Genomic DNA, 24,894 nt, shown 5'->3' with positions numbered 1-24,894 from the left:
TCACCATCATCACTATCACCAACATCACCATCACCATCATCACTATCATATCACTTCACCATCATCACTATCACCATCACCATGATCACTATCACTATCACCATCACCATCCTCACCATCATCACCATCACCATGATCACTATTACATCACTATCACCATCACCACCATCACCATCACCACCATCACCATCATCGCTATCACATCACTATCACCATCATCACCATCATCACTATCACATCACTATGACCATCACAATCACCAACATCACCAAATTCACCACCAAGATCACCACCATTATTACCATCATCACTGTCACCATCATCACTATCACCACCATCACCATCACCATCATCACCACCATCACCATCATCACTATCACCACCATCACCATCACCATCATCACCACCATCACCATCACATCACCATCACCATGATCACTATCACATCACTATAACCATCACAATCACCAACATCACCATCATCACCACCATCACCATCATCACCTCCATTGCCCTCATCACATCATAACCACTGTCACCATCATCTTCGCCACCACCCCCATCACCATCCATCCCACCACCATCATCACTATCACATCACCATCACCATCACCACTATCACATCACAATCACCATCACCACTATCACATCACAATCACCATCATCACCATCACCATCATCACCACTATCACATCACCATCACCACTATCACATCACAATCACCAACATCACCATCACATCACCATCACCATGATCACTATCACATCACTATCACATCACTATCACCAACATCACCATGATCACCAAATTCACCATCATCACCACCATCACCATCATCACCTCCACTGCCCTCATCACATCATAACCACTGTCACCATCATCTTCGCCACCACCCCCATCACCATCCATCCCACCACCCCCATCACCATCCATCCCACCACCCCCATCACCATTACGCACATGCTGAGAGACCACTACATGCCAGGTACCAAGTACTTCCCATGCACTGTCTCATTTCCATCTTTACAACATTATATGGTCGACTCTACCATTCCTTCTGAAGCACAGAGATGACAAGCAAGTTGGCTAAGTTTACACAGCTCTTATGAGCTGAAGCCAGCAATGTACAGACAGGCAGTGGGACTCTGAACCATTCCCCAACAACTTGGGGAGATTCTCCAATTACTTCACCTGGAGGATGATTCCTGGGAGAGGGCCCTGTGACCACTCCAGCAGCTAGTCCATGTAACACTAGTTCCAGAGAAATCTCAAAGTGCCCCAAATCACCAGACATCTGACCTCTCCATGTCCATCAATGTCTGTGCTATGGACAAGCAGCAAAATGTAACATGTCCCTTCTAAAGATTTCTCTACAGCACCAAAAATAAAACCCACACATCCCAAAATATAATTCCAAGGATCTCTTTTTGGACAGCAGAACTGACTTAATGAAGCTTTGTATCACTTCCTAAAGCTCCAAATTCTGGGGTGGCCCTAGCAGAGAGTGAGTAGAAGTGACTCCCATGTCCAGGGTGACCAGTTCTGCCTTTGAGCCTGGCAGCCCTTTCTTCAGAGCCACTTTTGCTGGGTATAAAACAGCTGCTGTGTATGGAGGACTCTTAGGCCCTCCATGGGGCACACTGGTTTATGCTCAGCGTTGATCCACTGAATCCTCACAGCATCTGTTCTGGGGAAATAGTTCTAAGCTTCGATTTTTCTGGTGAAGAAAAGGAAAGCAGGAGAGAAGAGCTGCCTCCCATGGGGTCATACAGCAACCTGCATGATTGCTGTTGCCCAGATTGTCAGCCAGGGCTTCAGATTGTCAGCCAGGGCTTCAGCCTTGAGGCAGGTGCTATGCACTGCAGCAGTGCGTGGTTCCCCCAACTGCAGCTCTGGGGTCCCCAAGACTACTCTTGCTGTCTTAAATGCCTGCGAAGTGTGAGTAGCGGTCACACTCCACAAAGAGTTGGGGGCCCAGGTTCCATCTGATGACTGCTGAGACAAGGGGATTCGGGGGAATCCAGGCCTCTGCCCCACCACCTTCCCCATCCAGCTCAGTTTTCTTATTCATTGACCCCTTATCTAGGGGTTCCAGATAAGGAGATAGACGGGCTGCCTCTGGGGCCTAAGCCAACGACTGCCCTCCTGCGTCACTAACCAGCTCTTCCCAGAGTCTAATTTGCATTCCTTCTGCTTGGGTAATTAACTTCTGACACTGGCCCCACCTAGGCTCTGATGAAGCCCCTGAGAGGGGGTCATCTCATCATCTCCTCTCTCCCCCCACCTTGGCCTGGAGCCCAAGGACTGCCTGGAGGGCCGCCGGGAGCTGCCTGTCTTCTCTGCCTGCAGCCCAGCATCCCTTTCAAGAACGAACACTCCTTTGCATCAGAAGCAAACACACACATATTCCTCCTTTTAAATTTGTTTTGCTAAACAAATTAATCTAGCACCAGATTATATTAGGAAGAACCATAAATCTTTTCCAAGATAAGCATCTGTCGAGTTGGATTAGCGACATTCAATGTACTGTGAATTAATTTGCTAAGCCTTATAATGCTGTCCAGGCGTTTAGCTTTAGTAATAACAAATGTAATTTGGAATAAATGGGAACTTGTGTCCTCATCCATGTCTATATAGTAAGAGATGAACACTGAGAAGGTGACAGTTAAGTGAGTGCATGTGACGAAGGCTTGCGGATTTATTGAGATAAAAATTAATGCTTTGTAAGCTGCTCTCAGGCGCCTGACAGGGAAGGGTGAACTGTGGCCTGAGGGTCTGGAGATCCCCAAAGGAGGTGCAGGGGAGGCCGCACAGGCACTCCCAGGCTCCTAGCCCCCGGCCAGCGTTGGTGTGAAGCTCGGTTGCACTTTCACAGGTACGCTGCTCTCCAGGGAAGAGGAGCTCAGAATAAAAACTGCAGGTCCTCCTGTCCAGGTGAAAGAAGGAAGTAGGTCACCAGCTACTCCGTGAAGGACAAAACCACCCAGCCCACAAATACCTGTCCAGCTACTCAGCACCGCCTGCCTGTCCAAGGTGAGAGGGAACCACGGCCAGGACACAGGGACAGGGACGCTGTGCCAACTGGGCTGCAGAGGACCTCGGAAGGGCCATTCCTTCCTTCTCCTCCAGCCCAACGAGGCCTGTGTGGGGCCTCTGGGGTCCACACCCTTGAGGGAGGGAAAAGCAGGCCGGCTGGAGGAGGCAACAGCCCGCTGCCCATTTTGTGCTGATGCCCTGGAATTTGCATCCTGTTTTACAGAGCTAGCAGATGTTGCCGTTTGTCTCGGAGGTACATGCACAGACAGGTCTGCATCGTGAACTTGTGGGTCGCCCTGGGGCATCAGGCCATGGCCTGTTAGAGTGCAGCGGGTGAGAACGGCTGGGGTCTGGGGCTCTGAGCTCGCCACCTCTCCTAACCACGAAGCCTGGCCCACACCAGTGCAGGTGACCAGAGTGGGGACAAGCTCTGGATTGGGAGGTCCCCAGGGGCTACTCCATTTGAAGCAGTTGGAAGACAAGGTACAGGAGAAAAAAGCAAAACAAATCCATACACGAGGAGATATTTCAAAGCTAAGGAATTGTAACATCAGCAAAAGACTCTGCATCCTTCAAACACCCTCCTCACCGGGCCCCAGGGAAGGGACCTCTGCTCCTGAGTCGTCCTTTCTGAAGCTTCAGTTAACACCATGGGAAGTTCCTCCCTTCACTGGGCATCAGTCTTTCCTGATATTTAGGGCCATTGCTAATCCTGAGCCAAGGTCAAGCTGGCAGGGCACCCCCCTCTCCTCCGAAGATGACCCATGGACCCTTATCGCCATCATCTTGGGCTACCCTGCAGGTGAAGTTCTATAGCTCTGGAATATGTGGCTCTGTGACTGGTGGGGTTTGGCTGGCCCCCAACAGAGTCACGGTAGATATGGCACCCTAATCCAGGCAACACCAAAGAGAGGCCTCCCTCCTAACATCCACCCTCCCCCTGGGAACAACCTGTATTTTCCGGCACCCAGTACATGTGTGTGCAAGTTCTTGCACTCATGGCACCCACATTCCTCCCCAAGTTTCCATATGCAGTGTCTCCCCTGAACTTGCTCACACTGCCCCTGAGCCAGGGCCCCAGCCCCTAGCCACAAGCAAACTCCAACCAGACAAGAGGAGGCCATACCTGAGGTCTCCCCCAGGATCCGCGGGGGCCTGATGTCTTTCCCATTGCTGCCGGGACTGGTAGAGGGTTCCGTTGTGCTAACCCCGACTGGGATCCTTTTCCGGGGGTCCAGGGACTCGGTGAACCCCTTAGTCTGCAGCGTCGTGGGGGTGGCCGTGGTGGTGGTGGTGGTGGCCACAGTTGTCTTCCGTGTTTGTAAGATGGAGACTGTGGTGGGGCCGTAAATGCCCGGAAATGTGTTGGACTCCAGGCCCTCCTCGTCCCCCGTGGGTCCCCAGGCGATGAACTCAGCCTCTGTGGTGGGCCGGCCGCCTCTGAACTCAAAGCTGCTGAGGCCGTCCCCCTGCAGGTGCCTCCTCCCCCTCCTCAGGAGGGCCTGCTGTTCCATGGCCCCGCCGGCCACCATGGAGGGCGAGGATGAGGAGGGGGAGGCGAGGGAAGGGCTGGATTTGGCTGCAGCTGGGGGCCTGGAGAGCCCCCCTTTAGGAGCAAGGGCAGCTGCCTGGTCCCTGGGCCTGTGGGCCCACTTGGCTCTGGCTGTCTGTATCTGTCCGTGCGCCCGCTCCACGCGGGGCGGCCGGGGACTCCACACGGGGACCGGGGCCCGTGCTGGCTGTCCACTTTTAAAACTCCACAACCGGGGCGGCCGGGGCGATGGGCGTGGCAGGAGCCGGAACTCGGGGCCGGGGCCCAGGGACTCACAGGTGGGCAGATCCACCGTGAGCTGAAACATGGCTATAAGTATCCAAGCGTGGCTTCTGAGGGCGCAGCCCGGCCAGGGGGTGGACATGGAGCTGCAGGGAGGAGAGAAGATGGTCAGTAGGAGGCGGGGCTGGGCCCAGGAATCCCCCTCCCACCCCCACCCTACAGCAGGCCCAAGGACACTCCCAGAAAGAGCTCGAGCTGGCTGCAGAAGGGGACCCACACGCCCGCCCCCACGGCTCCTGTGGGCTGACTCACGTGCGGCTTTCCCAGCAGCATCTGGGGGCCGCGTGTGGGGCGGTGGGGGGGGGGGCGGCTGGCATCCAGGGCCAGGCCCCACACAGAGCCCGTTCCATGGAACAGACATGGAGTCTCACCACCCCCCAGGGCTAGCTTTGACAAGATGACTTTAGGACACCTGCCTGTCCCCCATCCTAATACAGTGGAGGCCCCAGGAGCTCTCTGGGGCTCAGACCTGGCCCTCAGCGCCAAGCCCAGGGCCAAGCACCTTCCCCCATGCCCACTCTCCTGAGGTCTGGGACAGAGGCCTCAGACCCTCTGTGTGACTCAACCTAATGATACCTGGGGCGCCTGCTGGGGGCACCTCCTGGGCCCCCACTCTGCCGTACACAGACTCATGGCACAAACACTGCCAGCATTCCTCCCTGCCACCGGCTAGTGCACGGTGCCAAAGCAGGCATGTGCCTTTAAATGCTATATATGGGGAAGCTACTTATTTCTGGCCTCCTCTGGGGAGATGAGCTCGGCTCTGGGTAAGCTAGAAGTTTACAGATGCCGAAGTTGCCCGAGTGTTTGTTCTGGTGATGATTCTGTTTTCCCCGTGTGCCCTCTGAGCAGGTGCTCTCTGAAGCCCCCCCACTGCACCCCCCCCACCCCGCCACCTCCCAGGAAGGCTGGAGAAGGAGCAAGCCCAGCAGGACTGGGGGGGGAGGCAGGGTAGCATACACAGCAGGGTGGCTCACACAGCGGGGCTGAGGGGGCACAAAGCTACCCCAGTCCCCCGGAGCTGCGCTGTCCCTGGTGCAGCTCCAGACCAGCGGGCACTCCACTGTCACGTGAGAACCCAGAGCACAGCGGGAGCCACGTGGGAGAGCTGGGAAGACGCGGCCCCCATTCCCACTTCCCCCAACTCAGATAATTGAGGCCTGATTATTGGTGTCACTCAAAGTCAGTTCGCATCAGCAACCTCACATCTGAAAGTTAAAATGAATCCAAAAACTTTAATGACTGTGACGGGTGAGGAGGGTGCTGAGTGTGCTGAGCCGCCAGCCTGCAAAGCTGCTCAAACCAGGCCGGGAAAGCAAGTTGGGTGGTTTTTCTTTATAACGCATCATGCGACTGTAAAAAGGAGTGAATCAGTGGGTGTGTGTCACTGTGAGTGTGTAACTGGGAACGTGCACAAGCCTGAGTGTGCATGTCAGTGTATGTGTGAGTGGCTGTCAGTGTGCAGGTGCGTGTGCCAGTGTGTGAGGTGTGTAGATGTGACCATGAGTGTGAGAGGCAGTCTGTGAGTGGCCCCGGTGTCTGGTGGCCTATCTGTGTCTGGTGTATACGGGCAAGGTGGGAGTGTGTCCAGTGCCGGTCAGTGAATGCAGCCGTGTGTCCATGTGTGTCAGGGTATCTGTGGCCGTGTGGGTCCCCATGTGAGAGTCTCTGTGTAAGTGTGTCAGTGTGTGTGTCCCACGAGCACACACCTCTGCCTTTAGCCAGAAATGCACGTGGCTGGGGCCGACTCTCACGGATGCTTGGGAACAAGATGGTCTCTTGGTCTCAGGACACTGAGAGAGAAACTCTTGTTAATGAGCACTAATTACCAAAAAGGACCAATCTGCAAATAAAAAGGCCCCAGTTCTTTAATCAGAATGAAAGTGCTTTGCTGCAGAAATTAGGAACTGCTCATCACGCTGGTGCTTCCGCAGTGATTCTGCCGGTGCGCGATTTCTCCACACAAGCAGCCAAGTGCAGCGGGGCCATGGTCCCCACGTGGAGGAAATTAGGTCAGTGTGAAGCTCCCCACACACACCAAGGTGTGCTGCAGGTGGCCCAGGGAAGGCGGGACCGGGTGAGAGACTCTGCTTCTCCCTCTTCCTGCACATCCGGGCAGAAGGCTGGCCCCAGGGGAAGAGACGCTTCTCAGACAGGGTGCAGGGCCTCTCCAGACCCCAGCAAGCCTCAGCAGGTCCGACCAGGTACAACCAGGTACCACCAGGCTCCGGAAGTCCCCACTAGGCCCTGCCAGGTTCCACCAGGCCCCACCAGGCCCCAGAAAGTCCCACCAGGTACGACCAGGCCCCAGCAAGTCCCACTAGGTATGACCAGGTCCCACCAGGCCCCAACAAGTCCCACTAGGTATAGGTCCCACCAGGCCCCAACAAGTCCCACTAGGTATGACCAGGTACCACCAGGCCCTACCCAGCCCCAGAAAGTCCCACCAGGTACAACCAGGCCCCAGCAACTCCCACTAGGTATGACCAGGTCCCACCAGGCCCCAACAAGTCCCACTAGGTATGACCAGGTCCCACCAGGCCCCATCAGGCCCCAAGAAGTCCCACTAGGTATGACCAGGCCCCACCAGGCCCCAACAAGTCCCACTAGGTATGACCAGGCCCCACCAGGCCCCAACAAGTCCCACTAGGTATGACCAGGTCCCACCAGGCCCCAACAAGTCCCACTAGGTATGACCAGGCCCCACCCAGCCCCAGAAAGTCCCACCAGGTACAACCAGGCCCCAGCAGGTCCCACTAGGTATTACCAGGTACCACCAGGCCCCAACAGGCCCCACCAGGTTCCACCAGGCCCCACCCAGCCCCACCAGGCAGGCTGAATCAAAAGCCATGACAAGCCAACCTGCCTGCCCTCAGTGCTTGGAGAAATATTGCCCCAGGAAATTAAAATCGCAGCCCCTAAGCCTGCGCCTGCCTCCCCAGCATAACTTCACACACAGGATATTCCTGTGATTTTTCACCAATCATGGCTGTAATTGGTTACTATGGAAACCCCCTCATTTCCGAGACACCCAGCTGTCATGCAGAAAACCCGACCAACTGCAAGAGAGCAGGAGAAGTTGCTTTGGGGCTCCTCTTCAAGTCCAGTTTCTTCTTTTTAAAGGGACTGATTTGTTCAGAGAAGGAAACAAAGAGGGCAAGAGGGAGCTCAGGCCCCCTCACCCGGCCAGCACAGGCTGGGTGGGGGCAGAGAGAGCCCCCTCACAGGGAGGCTGGACTCTGGGGCCAGCCTGTGTGTGCCACCTGACCTCCAAGGTCCTGAGACGCACTTGGGGACTTGGTGAGAGGCTACTTCTCGGCACAGGGAGGATTTGGCTACATCTCTGTGAGCCCCATGAGTAGCAACCAAGGACTTCTCACCTCACGCCTGGGGCTAGCTCTGAACCCAGGGACATTCTCCTTGCTGGAGCTGTTCAGCAAAAGGCTGGGGTCCCCAGGGCTGCTCTCATCTCAGGAGTAAGAGGCACCTGTGGTACTGTGAGCTGTTCCCGGACAGCAGGGGACCCCTGGCTGCCCACACACAACATGTGCCATCAGGACTGTTGTGTAACACACACCAGCAAGCCAGGCCATGGGGAAGGCAGAGGGGACTCTAGATCCCCCCAAACTCTGGGGTATCTTCAGGCCCCCAAACCTGCTGCCTGTGTCACACACACAAGGAGAGCTATGAACAAAAACATGGACAATGCCGCGTGTCGGTGAGGACGCGGGAGATGGGACTCTGGCGCACTTCGGGTGGGGAGGCGGAACGGAAGACGCCTGACAGTTTCTCGGAAGCTGAACACGGGGTCATCCCACTCTTAGGTATAAACATCTGTGTGGGACTGTCCACAGCAGCAATACACTCGCCCAAAGAGGAAACGGCCCAGTGTCTCTCAGCCGATGAAGGGACCGAGGGAATGTGTGCAATATCCAGGGAGCTGCTCAGAGGCCACGGCGTCTCTTCACAGGGAGCTGCTCGGAGGCCACGGTGCCTCTATATAGAGAGTCGCAGCGTCCAGACAACCCAGTGAGTGCACTCAACCCCACTGATCTGCACTTTTCAGAGGGTAACTTGAAGAAAAGTAAAATGTATCTCAATAAAAAACAAAGGAATGTGCTGGGGAGGGGGATGAGTGCAAGGGCACAGGGGCACAGGGGCCCAAGTGGGGTGCGCAGCATGGTGCCCATATCCTGCACCCCGGTCCTGGCAGGCACAGGAAGCCAGAGCCGGCCCCTCCGAGCTGCAGGGGCATCCACTCCGTCCTCACCGGGTCTCACTGGGAACAACACCCAGGTCTCGCCTGAGCACCTGATGACTCTTGTCCATGGCCTGTGAGGACAGGCCAGAGATGGCCCCTCAGAAGGGCGGCCTCCAGCCTGGGACCGTGAGAGGAAGAACAAGGACCCTCAGCCGCCCCGAACCAACGGCTCCCACACGGGGCCTCCTGCTCCCTCTCACTTTATCTTTCAGTTTGCAGCTTTCTTGCTTCTCTTTCGTTTAAATTTTTATTGAAATCTTTTTTTTCCCCCAAGAACAATTTAATAAGATTCAGTGAATTGAGCTTCAATTCGCCAGCTTCTGTATATTTTCTTCACAGAAGAAAATCACTGTCAATTAGGGGAACAAAGACATGTCTTCCGCCCAAAGTTGCACCTTCCCCGAGCTGAGAGCGTGCGGTGGCGTCTGCCTCCCGGAAGCAGCGGGAGTCTGCCTCACTGGGACACAGGGACAGTGAGAAGCGGGAGGGCCTGAACCCCGGATGGTGCAACCCAGGGGCCGCCCCAGAATCTTCAGGGTGGGATGGACCTCAGTGCTGTGCAACAGGTGGCCAGTGCGCCCCAGTCCTGCCACAGAGACGCCCCACTCCCCACCCCTGCTCCTGGTCCCGTCAGTCCTTGGCCCCGGGGCCCTGGGGAATGAGGCTGCCACAGAGGTGTGAGCAGAGCACAGGCCTGCAGCTCCCTCTCTTCAAACACAGCTTCCCATCATCTGTATGAGCCAGGTGAGGCAGGTGGGCCCTGAGGTCCCCTCCTCCCTGTCTAAGGAAACCCGTGCTTCTGTGATCAGTAATTTACACGGCACAGCTAGAAATCTTTCCAAGGAAGCAGGCTTGCTCTAGGACACAGTGGCGCACTTGGCTTTTTGTGAGTCCATCTTTTTTTGTGGAAGTCCCCTGCCCCTGAGGTGGATGTCACTTCACTGGGGTCTCAGGGTTCCCCCAGGAAGCCTCTGCTGAGTCTGCCACCCCAGCCCCACCCGACCCTGTGTCCAGATGCTTCCTGACTCCCGCCCCACTTCTGTTGCTGCGCGTCAATCAACTGCGCTGTGGAATAGTTTAAGGTTTGCCCCCAAATTGCCAAAGAGCTCAGAGAGTTCTGGGCATACTTTCCCCAGTTTCCCTAAACCTCACTTCACTCTGGTATGCCTGACACAGACAGGGCATCACTGTCACACCTCACGACACTACACGATTGACTGGGATTCCCCTTGTGTTCATTTAACACCCTTCAGGGCCAGAATGCCGTCCTGGACACAAGACACCTGGTCCTCACGTCTCCTGAGGCTGCTCTGGGCTGTGACCATTCCCTAGACTGTCCTTGATGATTCTGACTGAGTAGGGAACCCTCCACTTTGGGGATACATCTGATGTTTTGCTCATGATGAGACTGGGCTTGTGTGTTTTGGGGAGTCCCCAGAGGGGAATACCCTTCTCGGCACCCCATGCCCAGGGCGCCTGTCCTCAACATGACTCATCGCTGTTGATGTGACCTTGGTCAGCTGGGGGAGGCTGCTGGCTGGGTGTTCTCACGGGAAAGGGCATCCTTGCACATTCCGCTCTTTGCAAAGACAAGAGACCAAGGGGCACAGACTTGGAGTCCGACGGAGCTGGTACCCAGCCTTCCCTGGGCATGCTGGCAGCCACCCCACACTGACTGGGGGGTGAATCAATCTTCAAGTACATCAGGCCCCTTCCTCACCATCCTGACCTCCACCTGATAAAATGTTGCATCCCACCAAGGACAAATGTGACCTTAGTTAGGGAGGACAATCTTGGTGTCTGGTGTGGAAATGAGCTAAGAAGCCCCAGTTCCTCTCTGATCCCACCTTGCTCCAAGTTCCCTGGCACTTCTGCCCTTGAGAGAGAACACTGTGGCCCAGAGAAGACCCACTGTGACCATTTCTCTCCCCACAAGTCCCTGCTCCCCAGGCAGGAGCCAGCTCACCCGTCACCCGGGATCACCACCAAGAAGGCCCCCTGCAGGGGACAGGGCAGAGAACACCCTCCCCTACCCAGGGGCACAGCTTGGTCCCCAGGCTCAGCCAGGCTCAGCCCATAGCCTGGACTCAGGAAGGAACACCCACCTGCCTCTGGAAAGCCCTCACTGCGCGATTTCCCTAATCACAACCCCTTGCACTGGGACTCGCTTTAAGGGCATTCCCAGCCTGATGGCATGGTGACGTCATATCAGGGCCACTCTGAGTTCTACCTCTTGATTTAGTATGATAGAAAATGTCCCTACCTCTCAGGACAGGGGTACCAGGTTGCCTACAAGGCCATGCTCAGCGGACAAGCGCGTGACATCTGACTCACAGGGAGGCAGCAGGACAGGGATGACTCAGGTGGGCTGGACAGAACCCTCCAGAACCGTAAGACGATGTTTAGAGTCCCACCTCCTCAGAGTCTGGCCACTCCTCCCCCAGAGCAGGGTATCAGCCCAGGAGTCCTGTCCCCTCCCCAGAATGGCAGGGCTGACCTCTGTTCTGAATCACTGCCCAAGAAGCTTCTCCCAGCTCCAGGAGGTGGCTAGGAGCCTGGGGTGGTCCTGGAATGGTGTGAGGGGGACACAAGCAGAAGCCCCTCTCACCAGCCAAAGTGCCCTGTCCCTGCTCCATGTCCCCTGCAGGGAGGGAACACTTACCGTGACATCCCACTCCCCTCAGCTGGCGTCCCTGGGAGTCATAGGATGCCCCTGCTGGAGTCACCTCAGTCTAGTCTAGCCATTCCAAAGTGTGTCCCTTAACCCCACAGTGCTTGGGACCCCCAGGTTAAGAACCCCACAGATGGGTTCCCAAGTCAAACCTACTGGAAAAGCAATGGCCCACCCCTCTTTCCAAGAGCGCCCCAGTGATCTGCAGGTCAGAATCCTGCAGGCTACAGATCAGTAAGCAGGGTTCCCACCGCCAACCTCCCCAAATGCAACCAAGACCCATACGCCAAGCTGCCCGGTCCAGGTCACCCCAAGCTGGCCACAGATCTGGATCCTGAGCCTGGGCCCAGGAAAAGCTCAGACCTCCGTGCTCAAGAACGAGGCCCTAACAGTCTTACACCTCTGGGGTCAGGGATATATTAGAAACACTAGCTCAAAACAAAAACTTCTGGAGCTGGGGTGCAGTGGCTGGGGCAGGCACTACACCCCCGGTGCTGTCCCCCACCATGTGGCACTCTGAGGCACAGCAGTCCCAGTGAGTCACCTCACACCTTCTTACAGAAGGTCGTCCCATGGGCGTCCTGGGGTGCCGCAGGCCATTCAGGTCCCTCACTGGGTTCTCTTGTGGGGATCATTTTGTTAACCCCCAGGATATTTAGCAAAGTCTGGAGAAATTTGACTGTCACCACTGTAGGTTGGTACTGGCATTAGTGACAGAGGAGAGGGCTGGACTGTGATGAACCCTACGGTGCAGACACTCCCCTTGTTGCTCTGTGCCTCGGTTTCCCCACCTGTAAAACTGCATGAACACAGGCACCCAGAGGGTAGTGGTGTTCTGGGGACTGCACGGGGCATGCTTTATGCCTGGCTCCTTGCAAGCACTCACAGGGTCACCCAAGACCCTTCTCTCCACTCCCGCTGTCAGGCAAGCCTGCGGGCCCACCCTTTCCCAGAGCCCTGGAGCAGGAGTCTGTGGCGACTTCTGCCGGGGCTGGCGCTGCGCAGCCTTCACAGGTACTTGGAGGAGACTGAAGGGTAGCAACAGCGCTGGCGTTTTGGTTGCCTGGGCAACGTGCCCGCGAGCATTCCGGAGGAGTGAAGTGGTGACAAGCAGTGGGTGGGCAGGACAGGGGCGGCAAAGTTCTCAGCCCTGGGAGTGGGGAGCCCGGAGCTGTGTCTCCAGCTGAGCCCCCTTGCTGTGGCCGGGCTCCCGGTGCAATCTCCCAGAACTGGGTGGGGAATGGGCTCTCCTGAAGCAGCTGCCCACCATGGGCCGTCCAGTCCCTAAGGTCAAGTGCCATCCCTCCCATAGCCCACAGCATGTCTGTGCTCTGTCAGGGTGGCACCCAGAGCAACAGCTGGTGGGCAGCCTCCCCAGCTCCCCTGCCGGCCTGCCGGCCCAGTCCAGGGACTGCCTCTGACACTTCCCCTAGAGGTAGGGACAGAGGTCCCAGATAGGCCCCCTGCTCCGGCCTACACTCAGAGTCTGTCCCTCTAAGCAGAGGAACAGACATGGCAAAAGGGGGACTGACTGGCCCCTCAGGTCCTGGCTGTCGGCTGGAACCACGAAAACACAGAGGGTCTGAAGGGCCAGGTGGACCCCGTGCATCCAGGAATGGCCAGGTAGACCCTGTGCATCTAGGCCTCACCTGAAAATGGGGTGGGTGGCAAGAGGAGAGTGCACAGATCACTGAGACCCAGGCCCCAGGCAGACCCACCCGCAGGGCCTCTGGATGCGAGACTGGGCATTGGCAGGCTCCTCACTCCGACTGGTTTAATCCCACTTTATATGTGTTGCTAGCAGGAGACAGAGATTGGGGTGGAGGGACGGGAGGGCACAGAGGCAGGTCCAGGGACAGGCCACCTTTTGACAGTAATGGACACTCAAATACTATACGCAGCAGTCCTGATGCCACGTGACATGGGAGCTCGGAGGCCCTGGGCCAGGGCTGCCAGGTCAGGAAGGCACCAGGAGAAAGCTCTGTGCCACCACACAAAGGCTCCAGAGCCATCCCACAGATGTGCATTTAAGGATGGGCCACCATGCTGGAGGGGACGGCATGTGGAGAGCAAAGGCATCAGGAAGCTAAAATAACCCCCGTGTGGACTGCGCGAGCATTCCGCAGCTACTGTAGCAGGCCGTTCTCACGGCAACCCTGGAGAAGAGCAGGCATTCACTCTCTTCTCACAGAAGAAGGAAAAACACAAAAATAGTAGCTGTGCCTTTCTCTGGAAGGAAGTCTCTTAGAAACAGGCGAGAGAGGCTGACGCTTAGGGAGGTGGATATTCAACTGAGGGAGAAGCTGGTCCTAGGAAGGCCGTGTCCAGCACGGCCCCTCGCACGTCCAGCAACACGAGTCCCTCAGTGAGCACATCCCCATCTCACCGCCATGGCTTCCCGGTGGCAGCGATAGAGCTCATTACTGAGAGTCTCGTCCCAGATAGGGGACGGTGAGGAACAAATGTCAGGTTACCACCCGCTTCCCAAGCACTCACGGCGGTCCCTCTGTCTTCACAGGAAACATCTATTTTGGTTTTGCTGTGATTGTTGTGTTGGTATTTACGAAACTCTGTGCGCACGCCAGGCCCTTTTTAAGCCAACCAAGGAGGATGGAGAGGCCTCTCGGAACACCTGCGTGGCTGTTCTGTGGGTTTCCAGGATTCGCAGAGACAAAAAAAGAACTGAGGGGGACAGGGGTGCGGGAGGTCTGGGGCCAGCAGTGGAAATGGGCAAGGAAATGTCAAGGCTCTGGTGGGGGGTCCAGCAGGGGGCCCCGCACCACACGGCACCCAGTGACCACAGGCCTGGGCCAGACCCGTCACCTCTGCTGGGTGGATGTGAGGGTGATGAGACACCAGCCACGCTCCTTAAGAAGAAGGTTCCAGACTCTGCCCACAGCAGCTGTGCCCCCCCCCCAATACCAAGGAGGGGTACAGGGCAGCATCCAGGGACTGATACACCTGAACTCTCTGCAAACCTGCCCAGGCAGCCCCTCTGACCGCCAGAATTGCCCTCAGCCCAGCCCTAAGGAGAAATGGATGTGGAGAGCATCCTTCCTGGGGTAACTGCCCAGAGAAGTTCAGTGACCCTAAAACACTGCACTTCTCCTATGTCACGGCACACGGGGTGTGAGAGGGATGGAATCTGGAGTGTATGCTCCAAGCCACAGCCAGGCATGAGCATCTAAAACACTGGGGAACTAGAGGGACTGATGGGTCTGACCATCACGCAGAGAATAGGTGACCAGGGTGGGGCCCTGCAGCCCTCTGTGAGTGGGGAGAGGGCTGGTGACCTGGAAGGTCCCTCTGAGTCTGGCATCATCAGATTCCTGGCAGGGCTGGAGGGAGATGGTGGGCCTGCCCTCACCTAACCATAGGGAAACTGCCCTGGAAGTCCTCAGGCAGCCTTCTCCATGCCTGTCCTTTATGCCTGAGTGCAGACGAGGCCTCTGCAGGGACCCCAGGGCTCCTCAGGATGAGCACAGTGCCCAAGGTCTCTCGGGACAGCATGTCCCTGGGCCGCCCCCCCCCCCAGTACACAATGGGGACAGAAAATGAAGGCAACCATGAGTGGAGGACCAGCCGGACAGTCCCACATGGCACGTGGGTGGTGGGTCCGTCTCATCTCCAGCTACAGACACACGTCACACGTGGAGACACACATATGGATGTACACACATCACACATAGACACACGTCACACACGGAGACATACACACAGATGTACACATGTGCACACACTGGACCCCTGCTGCACCCTTCCCAGTCCTCCTGAGGTCCCCTCCAGGGCCCTGCTGTGCAGGCCCACCACCCTGGCCACCTCCCTCAGGCACATGCTGTCTCCTGGGTATCTGACTGGAGTGTCCAGGGCACACACAGCTTGGCATGAAGCGGGCTGGCGGCTGGCAGGGGGACAAGATGCCGTGGGCTGGGGAGTTTCTTCCCAGGGGAGCAAGGCAGAGCTGTGGCCCAGGGGTGGGAGCTCCCTGGGGCTGGAATTTCTCACTCTCCTGATGAGATCATCAGCTCCTGAGCTGCTCCTGGGAAGGAGGTGTCACAAGAATTCTTGCTGGAGTGTCTGGGATGCTAATCGCATTTCCACGAAGCCCTGGAGCATCCAGGCAGCAGCTGCGACTCAGAGAAGTGCTGCTCCCTGGGCAGCCTGAGCTCCTTCCCAGCAGGGTTGCCCCGTCCCACCCGCACCCAGAATACATATTTAGGGTGCAGCTGGTTGGCGCCAGGAGCCAGTACTGGCCACTTGCTGGTCTAAGGGGAGCTCAAGAGAAGGTTTAAGGTGATGATCATTTCAAAAGTTCTCCCCGCAGGCACAAATGGCAGTGAGGTCACTGGTAAGCCCTCCCAGAACTAGAGAATGGAGAACTGATGCTCACAGACTTCTCAACAAGTGACACCAGTCCTCAGAGTCAGCCTCCTGTCTCCCCGAGGCTCTGTCTCAGCCCATGCCACCCAAGGACACATCCACCTTTCTGCCTGGTCTCCTGGGCTGCAGTTACCTGGGCTCCTCTGCCGGCATCTGGGTTTATAGAGCATCGAGCCAGACCCCTATACCTGGCTGGAGCTACCTCCAGGCCCATCAGTCCCCTGCTATGTGCTGTGGACCCAGCCCTCCCAGGGCCAGCAGGTGGCAAGTGGCCAGAGGGGCCTATCTAAACACTGCCCATACAACACTGTTGTATGCTGGCAGTGCAAGGAGGTTTGTCCATAGCTGGTGAGGACTGTGCTGCAAACTCATGTCAGAGGTGACCCAGACGACATGGTCAGCAGGCCCATCTGACCCCAGCCCAGCTGCAGCCAGCCTCGTCCCAGAGACCAGGATAGGGAGGACTGGGCTAAGGCAGCCAGATGGTGTAGGCCCCGGTGTACATTCCCACACAGCAGTGGGGTCTGGCCTGGGGCCTAGCACAGGTCCAGGAGCACAGCCGCTCCTCACTGTGAGTCACACCATGGCCTCCACCGAGGTGCCTGACCCTTGCCTTCAGCTCTCCCAATCCCAGGCTTCAGGCCTCATGCCCCAGCTTCGCGCTAGTGCTGTGACAGATATGCCTGGCTCTCTGCAAAGCAGAGTTCAGCACAGGAGATGCAGGAGCCAGACCCTGCACATCAATAGTCTGAGCTGTGGGGGAACAGACTGTAGCCGCCAGGTTCCTGCTCATGTGGACACAAGCAAAGGCATGCCCTCCTCAACAACCAGTGGCCCAGGGGCAGCACCTGTGGCTCAAGTGAGTGGGACACCGGCCACATATACCAGAGGTGGTGGGTTCAAACCTGGCCCCGGCCAAAAACTGCAAAAAAAAAAAAAAAAAAAAACCAGTGGCCCAGTGGAGGCTTTTCTTCCACCAGAGCTGGTCCCAGGGCTGGGCAGTTAGCTGGCTATGAGCAGGGAGGATGACGACACAGTTGGCTACTTTAGATTGGTCTGGGTAAGGCTGACCTGGACTGTTACAGGAATGGGGCTAGTGAAGACCTTGCAGGTGGGTTGTTTTGAGAACAGAGTGAACTAAGATCCTGGGAGACTTCCAAGAAGCAGGTGATACTCCTCAAAGTCATGTATAAAACCCCAAACCATGTTTTCCAGAAGGCCTGAAGTCACCAGGATGGGGCTCAGCTTGTCACGCAGGCCATTCATGAACTTTCTTTTCTTGCTAAAACTTTACTTGCTCTTTCCAATTATTTTGGTGATTTTGAGCCACCATGCCAATCTAACATCAGGACCTCGTGCACTGAGAAAACACAGGAAAGTTTCGTGGCTCCCTGTGGCCAGACGGTGAAGCCTGGGGTGGCTGTTTAAGCTCTCAGTGTCCCCATCTGTAAAATGGGCACGAATGTGCCTGTTCCCTGGAATTCTGATGAGGAGTCAATGAAATAATGCCCACCTAACATCCAGGATGAGGACCAGCAGATGTCCACTGAGAGGGCGGGGCCGACTTTCTCCTGGACGAGCATGGTGGTCCACAGCCACCAGGCTCAGAGGTGCAGAGAGAAAGTGGCACTGGTGTCACCCTCCCTCATGCCACAGCCAACTCCACCAAGGATAGCTCCTGGTTGTGGTTCCAGGAGGAAAAGAGGATGTAGCTCTGGGGTCTACTAGTGACTATCCCCAGGACTAATCCTTAAAACAAGAGGTCACACAAGTCACTGAAGCTCGGAAAGTTCCTGATACTTCAGAGGTCGGCGCTGCAGACCCACCTCAGCACCCAAGACCACTGGGTGACGGCCTTGCTGAGGGAAGGGTCCCTGGGACAATGAAATGGTCACGTGGCCCCTGAGCCTCAGAACCCCCTGTCACACTGGGTGCACCCCCTCGGACCTTGCAGGGGACGTTGGGAGCCTTTCCGGGAAGTGGTGCGGTCACACCCTTAACTCTGCTCCTGCAGGAAGGGCTCGAACTTGTCTGTCTCTGTCAGAGTGGAGGAAATGCGTCCATCAGTCAGTCGGGTGTGTACCAAGCTCTGACACATGCCAGGACCAAGGGAGGTTTTAGGTCACAACTTGGGGCAACAAAGAAATCTGGACACTGCCCCAGGACAGGCAGCCTGGCCGAAAATCAGGGACCCCTTTCCTCATTGGAAGAATAGCAGGTGGGCACATCCCTCCCCAGCCTGTCTCCTCCAGTCCCTTGCCCTCAGCAGGTGCGCACCAGGCGACAGGGCTGCTCCCCACCAGCCGGGCTTTCACAGCCTCTCTGGGATCTTTTCAGGAGCTCAAGTGAGCACGGCTGCCCTTCTCCTGCTGAGCACTCTGGAGCTGGGGAAGTGCATCCACTTCCTGCCCATGCTGGATACAGCTGTCAGCCCTCAATACATGTTTCGGGTTGAGGGACCCTTGTTCAAACCCCGTGACCTGCCCTGACAACCTTACTGAGGAGCTGAACCAAGCCTGAGTCTTCCAGGTCCCCTTCCCATTCTCCACCCCGTCCCAGCTTCACCTGCCACCACTGCCAGCCCGGAGAGGAGGAGGGAGTGCCAGGTGCCCACCCCTCTGAGAGCCCCCCCCTCCCCAGCCACTGGCACAGAGGGCCTTATACCCCTCTTGAGTGCGGCAGTCCTTCCAGGGACACCGCCTACCTCCCACTTTCCGAGGCCCTGTGTTCTAGCCCTTTGCTGCTCGCAGGTGGGCTGTGCGAGGCTCCACTCTCCTCGCCAATAAATCAGAAAATAGGTATTTTAGGTGCAACAAATTGCTTGTTCAGTTGTTAATCGGGCAACCCTTTGGCAAGGGAGAAACAATTTAACCGCCTTAATCAGCTGAATTCATACCAGGCGCGTCGCTCTGATTTATCGGTAATTGTGTCTGAAACCTCTTTTGGGGCAAGGATGTCGGTGTGCTTCTCCCTCCCTGTCTTTACTGTTAGAGACTGTTCTGGACGGCCCGCTCCCTCCACAAGAGCTCGGGAACAGTCAGTGGAGAGGGAAGGTGCCCATACCTGAGCTGCTGGGCTGTGTCCTGCCAGGGGCACCCACAGATGTGACACTCAGACTCCAGGGCCTGGGCACCTGCATGAGCCTTTGTTCCATCGGTGGCACTGACAGGGCACCTCTCTGAGGGGTCAGGGCTGCACAGCTCACCAGGTGCCTCCAGGCCCCGGCTTCCCCATCTGTAGAAGAGGACTGATATACTGAGGGAACTTTGTGAGTTGGTAATGATGATTCTAGTGTGCGGGTAATCTCCACGGCAAGGAAAACAGGAGGGTCCTTTTGTTTTCCAGAATTGTTTTCAAGTTAATCTCTTGTTTATTTTTAAGTGAGAAGCTGCACCTTGTACGTTTCCACTAAATAAGACCATGTGGAATGCCGCCCAGGATGTTTAGTAAGTTTCTCGTGCGGATGCATTTCACCAAGGATCCTCTCTCTGTGACTCTCTCCCCCCCCCCCCCATCCTTTGGTCACAGTGGCCCATGTGCTAACACATATGCACAGGCTGCTCTATGCTGGATCCTTGTTCCAGAAGGCACAGAACTGCCTGGGTAGGGAGACAGGTTAGTCTGTGACCATAGGTGCCCAGAATGTCCAGGTGAGGCCCTGGGTGGGCTGGCACAGCCCAAGTGTCACCAGCCAGTGGAGCACAAGGTCAGAGGACAGAGCGCACTGCTGCACACGTGTGGTCTTTCTGAGTACACAGCCACATTCCACGCCTTTGGAAAGTACTGGCCACGTGCCACCCAACTCCTAACCCGGGCATCCCCACTCCTGAGACCATGGGGAGCTCCAAAGGCCCCCTGCCTTGCCTGGCCACCTGTAGGGCCTTGTCCAGCCCAGCCCAATTTCTCCTCAACCCTTACACCCAGGCACACATCCTCAGGGGGCCATCCTATTACCCCAGGACAATTTGGGAGCCAGAGAAAGGTTATCGGAGGGCACAGACCCTCATTAGCTGCCATGTGGCACTGTGGCCTCTCCCTGAACTGTGCAGTGCGCCATGGACCCCACTGAGACTCAGGTCTCAGCATCTGCAGCACCCCACACACAGATGCCCACCAGACGAAAGAGAGAACAAATGAATGAACAAATGAATGAGGGAATGAGTGAGCCCCTGCGCTGCCTCCCTGCACTCTGGGGAGGACAACCCAGGATGGAGCATGCACCCTGCTCCCCACATCCTGTGCCCCGCAACTCAGTTCAGAAGGTCAGAGAGGTGGCCAGAGCCCTCATGTGCCAGATGTTATGTTTTCCTGAAGAACCCACAGCTCCCAGAGGGCAGAGACTTCCACTGTGATCCCCTGGAACTCTGAATGCCCTCTGCCTCCTCTGGTGGCATTTGACCTTTGCCTTCTCTACCAGATCCCAGGGTTTGAGGCCTGAGATGACCCCCCAGGAACCCCAAGCTGCCCCAACCAGGGTTGACCTCACGCTGGGCCAGTGGCAGTTTCAGCTTATGGAAAGTATCTCAGCATATCCACTGAGGCAGCAGATAGTCATGAGAGATGGTCCAAGGCTCCCCAAAATGCTCCTGGTTTCATCTCCATCATTTTGGGGAGACCTGTCCTCACAGAGGCTGGGCTGTGCTCAGCAGCGGACTGTGGTGGCTCCAGTGAGTTCGGGTGGAGGGTTACGGGTAGAAAGGGTGCTGGCCATAGCTAGGCACATTCCATCTTTTCTGACCCCTCTGCAGAAGTGGGACCTCCCTTTTCCTCATAGGCTGATACCCTAAAAGCAGGGCTGATACAAGGCAGGGAGTCGGAGGACCAAGGCCGTACCATGGAGGACTGTGACTTCTGCAGACTGGAGGGGACAGGAGGATGGTGGGCCCACCTCGCCCTTGCCCCAGAGCCAACAGTGGGCATCCCTTCAGGAAGAGCAGCTCAAACACTGCAGAAAGCCGGTTTTGGCCACAGGAGCATGGAAGCCACTCTCCTTTTTTATTCCAGCACGTTGAGATCCGCACAATAGCAGTGAGAAAATAAATTCCCAACTCAGGCCTCAAGCTAAGAAAGGCTCCAGGGAGGCCTGGCGTGGGCTTATCTGCTCCTCAGCACTGGTGACTTATCCACAAAGACGGAGGTTTATCATCTGATTTGCTGATTGAGCCAAAGACCTGGGAGTGTGGGGTGTTATTATGGGAGCACAAAGAAATTGAGGGCTCAGCTGCTGAGCTTTAGTCAAGAAAGAGAACTTGAACCCAGCTCCAGCTGGAGCAAAGGAAGGCCAGGTCATCAGTGGAAGGGCCTAGGATAAGGTCCAGCTCTGCCCACCTTCATTTTGGACTCAGGCAGCCAGGCCAGGAGAGAATGAGCTTCTGGGAGTTTTTTTGTTTGTTTTTGAGACACAGTCTCACTCTGCCGCCCTGGATAGAGTGCCGTGGCATAACAGCAACCTCAAACTCTTGGGTTCAAGTGATCCTCTTGCCTCAGCCTCCCAAGTAGCTGAAACTACAGGTACCCACCAAAACGCCCAGCTAGTTTTTTAGAGATGGGGTCTTGCTCTGGCTCAGGCTGGTCTTGAACTCCTGAGCTCAAGCAATCCACCCACCCTCGGCCTCCCAGAGTGCTAGGATTACAGGCGTGAGCCACCAAGCCTGGCAGCTTCTGTTGTTTTAAGCCTCCCCATCGGGGACAACCTGTTGGGGCGTCCCTGGAATCTAACACAGTTGTGATCACTGAGCATAGAGTCCCTGAGTAGGGGAAACCCTACAGGAATCAAGGACAGGGTCAGGATGAGGCCAAGTCACTCTATCCGTTCAGCAACTCCCAACTGTCAACGGCCTCCTGCCTGGGGCAGGGGAAACACGTGGGGATGACCCCAGAGGGGAAGAACAAGCCCTCCATCAAGGCTGCCAGAGAAGACAGGAGGTGATCCCCAAAGAAAGGGGGTCCTTTTAAGTCTGATGCACATTCAGTGGCTGCCCACACCCCTCTGCCTGTCACCTGACACTTCCTGCCATCCCCAACCCTGGCAAAGGCCTGCAATGACCTTAGCGAACAGACCCTCAGCCCCGCAGTCTCAGGCTGACCAGATGGCTCATCTGATCTTGGGCCACAGATACACCTGCCCCCATGGTGGGGTATACACCAGGAAGGCAACAGGGGGACTCCACAGTGCACACTAGGATGCTGCAGGGAGCTGGCTCCACGAAGCTTGTCAATCTGCTGCCTGGGCCTGGGGCAGCGATCCTGGAGTGGCTCTTGGTCCCTAGTCCCAGGAAGGAGCTCCTGCCAATAGCAGCTAGAAGCCGAGACACGGAGCTGGGTGATCTGTCAGTGTCATTGTGTGGGGCTGAGGCTGCCGCCAGGCTCCAACAAATTGTGAAATACAAATTGTTAGCAGCTTGCAGACCATTTGCAAATAAACCATCGCAGCGAGGCATTAAAGGACCCCCTAAATAAGCGTCCTCGGGAAGGTAGTGACACGGGGAGCTTGTTTATATCCTTTCTGCTTGGCACTTGTTCCATCAAAGGGAGGCTGTGCTCATCCCCGTAGGGAAGCTATGCAGGCAGCATTTAAAATGCAAAGATCTGCTGATTTTTCATACAGAATTATACAAATGGAATCGCTCTTCCATTTTATGATTGAATTAGGTAATGTATTGATGGTGCAGAAAGAACCAAGGTTACGTCCTTGTTTTCCATGATTTATGGACTTGGAGCATTTCACAGCTCCTGGTTCTGGACACAGTCATGCTAACGACACTGTGCCTTTGGTGCCCAGGAAGGCTGCTGTCCCATCAACACTGGACACTGGTCAGATTAGAGAGGCTGCCATTGGATCCTCAGAGAAGACCTGCCAGGAGAGGGCCTCTAGCTGCAGGCGGGCTTTGCTGCTTTGTCTTTTCCCCCTGACCATGATGACTTATGAGGACTTATGGGCAGAAGATAGTGGCTTGGGATCCACTCTCTAAGGCTGCCTGTGGGCCCGGCTGTCCAAGGAAGATATCCACTGAATAGAGATCCAATAGTATCTGGTAGGCATTTACAAGCATACCAGAGGGTACCACTGTGCCTCAGCATTCCCATCTGTGAAATGGGGAGATTCCTGGATGTTTTGAATGTTTAAGACAGCTGCATTTGGAGGAAGGTGAGAATCCAGAGGTGTTTGCAAAAATCTTCTCCTCTCAGGATTCTACCTGGGAATGTGCACAGGGGGCTCCCTTCGCCCGACCTCCACCCCACAAGGCAGCCAGGCTGGCTGTGGAGCTAGAGGCCCCGGGTTGGGTCTCTGCCTGCTGTGGCTCATCACATTGACAACTCAGAAGGCAGATGTTCATCAAGGTGGACATGTGGCCCCCAGACCCAGGCACAGGGGACCCTGACTATCCACTCCTCCACCAGCCCTGTGAACTCGTAAACCTGAGCCAAGAGCAAATGGGAGGAGAATGGTGTCCATTGAGAAGAATTACCTGTTCATTAAGTTGCCCCCGTCCCCCTAAAAACAGGTGGAAATGCAATCCCAGACCTGTGTGTACAGACAGCAGCACCACTTTCTCAACCTCTGTCTTTGTAGACAGGCACAGAACTAAACCCACTGGAACCTGCTGGGGGAACCTGGATGCACTCAGCCCTCTCAGACCCACATGCCTTCCCCTCCAGTCCTCTCACAGGCTCCCTGGGCCTTCCTCTTCCCATCCCTCTCCATTCTTTATTTCTCCCTCTCTCCCCTGCCCCATCTGTCTGTCTGTCTCTGACAGACATCCATTCATTGGATCCTGACTGGGGAGCCTCCTCCTCATGCCTGCCCCTTCTGGTACCCCCAGCCCCTTCTAGTCCTCTCGACCTCACACCGCCCCTGCTGGGTGCGTAGCCCTGGCCTCCATGAGGGCAGTGGTGGCCACCCCTTGTCCCTGCGCCTCGTCCCACTCTGAAGCTGGCACACAAGTGAGTCCCACAGAGATATTCCGAGCCCTGAGTGCAGGATATGTGCAAGAGTGACCAGGGGAGGCAGGCCTCAGGTGGCTGGCATGGGAAGCAGCACATTCTAAAATGTACAACAGCCTCACCAGAGTGCGGTTCCCCCAGCCCGCAGCACCAGCATCATCTGGAAATTGGTAAGAAACGCGTGTGACCAGGCTCCACCCCGACCACTGGGTCAGAAACAGTGAAGCAGGCCCAGGAAGTTGCATTTTAACAGGACTTCGGGGCATGGTGATGTCACACTCTATGGGGTGAGTAAGGGACACTGTGACATGAATCAACTTAATCCTCCTGTGCCACAAAATGACAGGTGCCAATCTACAGGTGAGGGAGTGAGACACAGACAGGGTGAGTAATGCACCCAAGATCACACAGCAGGTGACAGTCCAAATTTGAACCCTAGTTACCTGACTCTTACCACTGGGTCTCTGGAAAATGGCATAGCTGGAGCCTACACATGGTGTAACTGGAGTCCTGGGGGCAGAGGAAGCACCAAGGACCTAGGCTGGCACCAGGGAGATGGAAACAGTGCAGCCTTACTCCTTATGAAATCATGACCATCATTATCACCATCAGTAACACCACCACCCCACCACTGTCATCGCCATCCCATCATCACCACCATCACTATCACCATGTACTACCACCATCATCACCATCATTACCATCACCGTTATCACTGCCACTATCTGCCATCATCACCATCATTACCATCAGCATTATCACTGCCAC

The 24,894-nt window shown here is 56.0% G+C and overlaps 1 protein-coding gene across 3 annotated transcripts in view; it reads right to left on the bottom strand.

Moving 5' to 3' along the window:
• The window catches only part of AJAP1 (adherens junctions associated protein 1), a 115,771-nt gene that overhangs the window by 59,808 nt on the left and 31,069 nt on the right, over window positions 1-24,894 (bottom strand). For all 3 annotated transcript variants that reach the window (XR_002774239.1, XR_002774240.1, XM_023515239.1), the window contains exon 2: window positions 4,163-4,956. Coding sequence is in view for 1 of the 3 variants with exons in the window: in XM_023515239.1 (XP_023371007.1) it covers window positions 4,163-4,956 (794 nt within the window). In the remaining 2 variants the exon portion in view is untranslated. The remainder of the gene's footprint in view (window positions 1-4,162; window positions 4,957-24,894) is intronic.

This window comes from Otolemur garnettii, unplaced genomic scaffold (genome assembly GCF_000181295.1).
Source record: "Otolemur garnettii isolate 467f Iridium unplaced genomic scaffold, OtoGar3 scaffold00067, whole genome shotgun sequence".
Lineage (NCBI taxonomy): Eukaryota > Metazoa > Chordata > Mammalia > Primates > Galagidae > Otolemur > Otolemur garnettii.
Note: the sequence above shows the minus strand (reverse complement) of the source record. Positions and strands in the feature narration are given on the sequence as shown.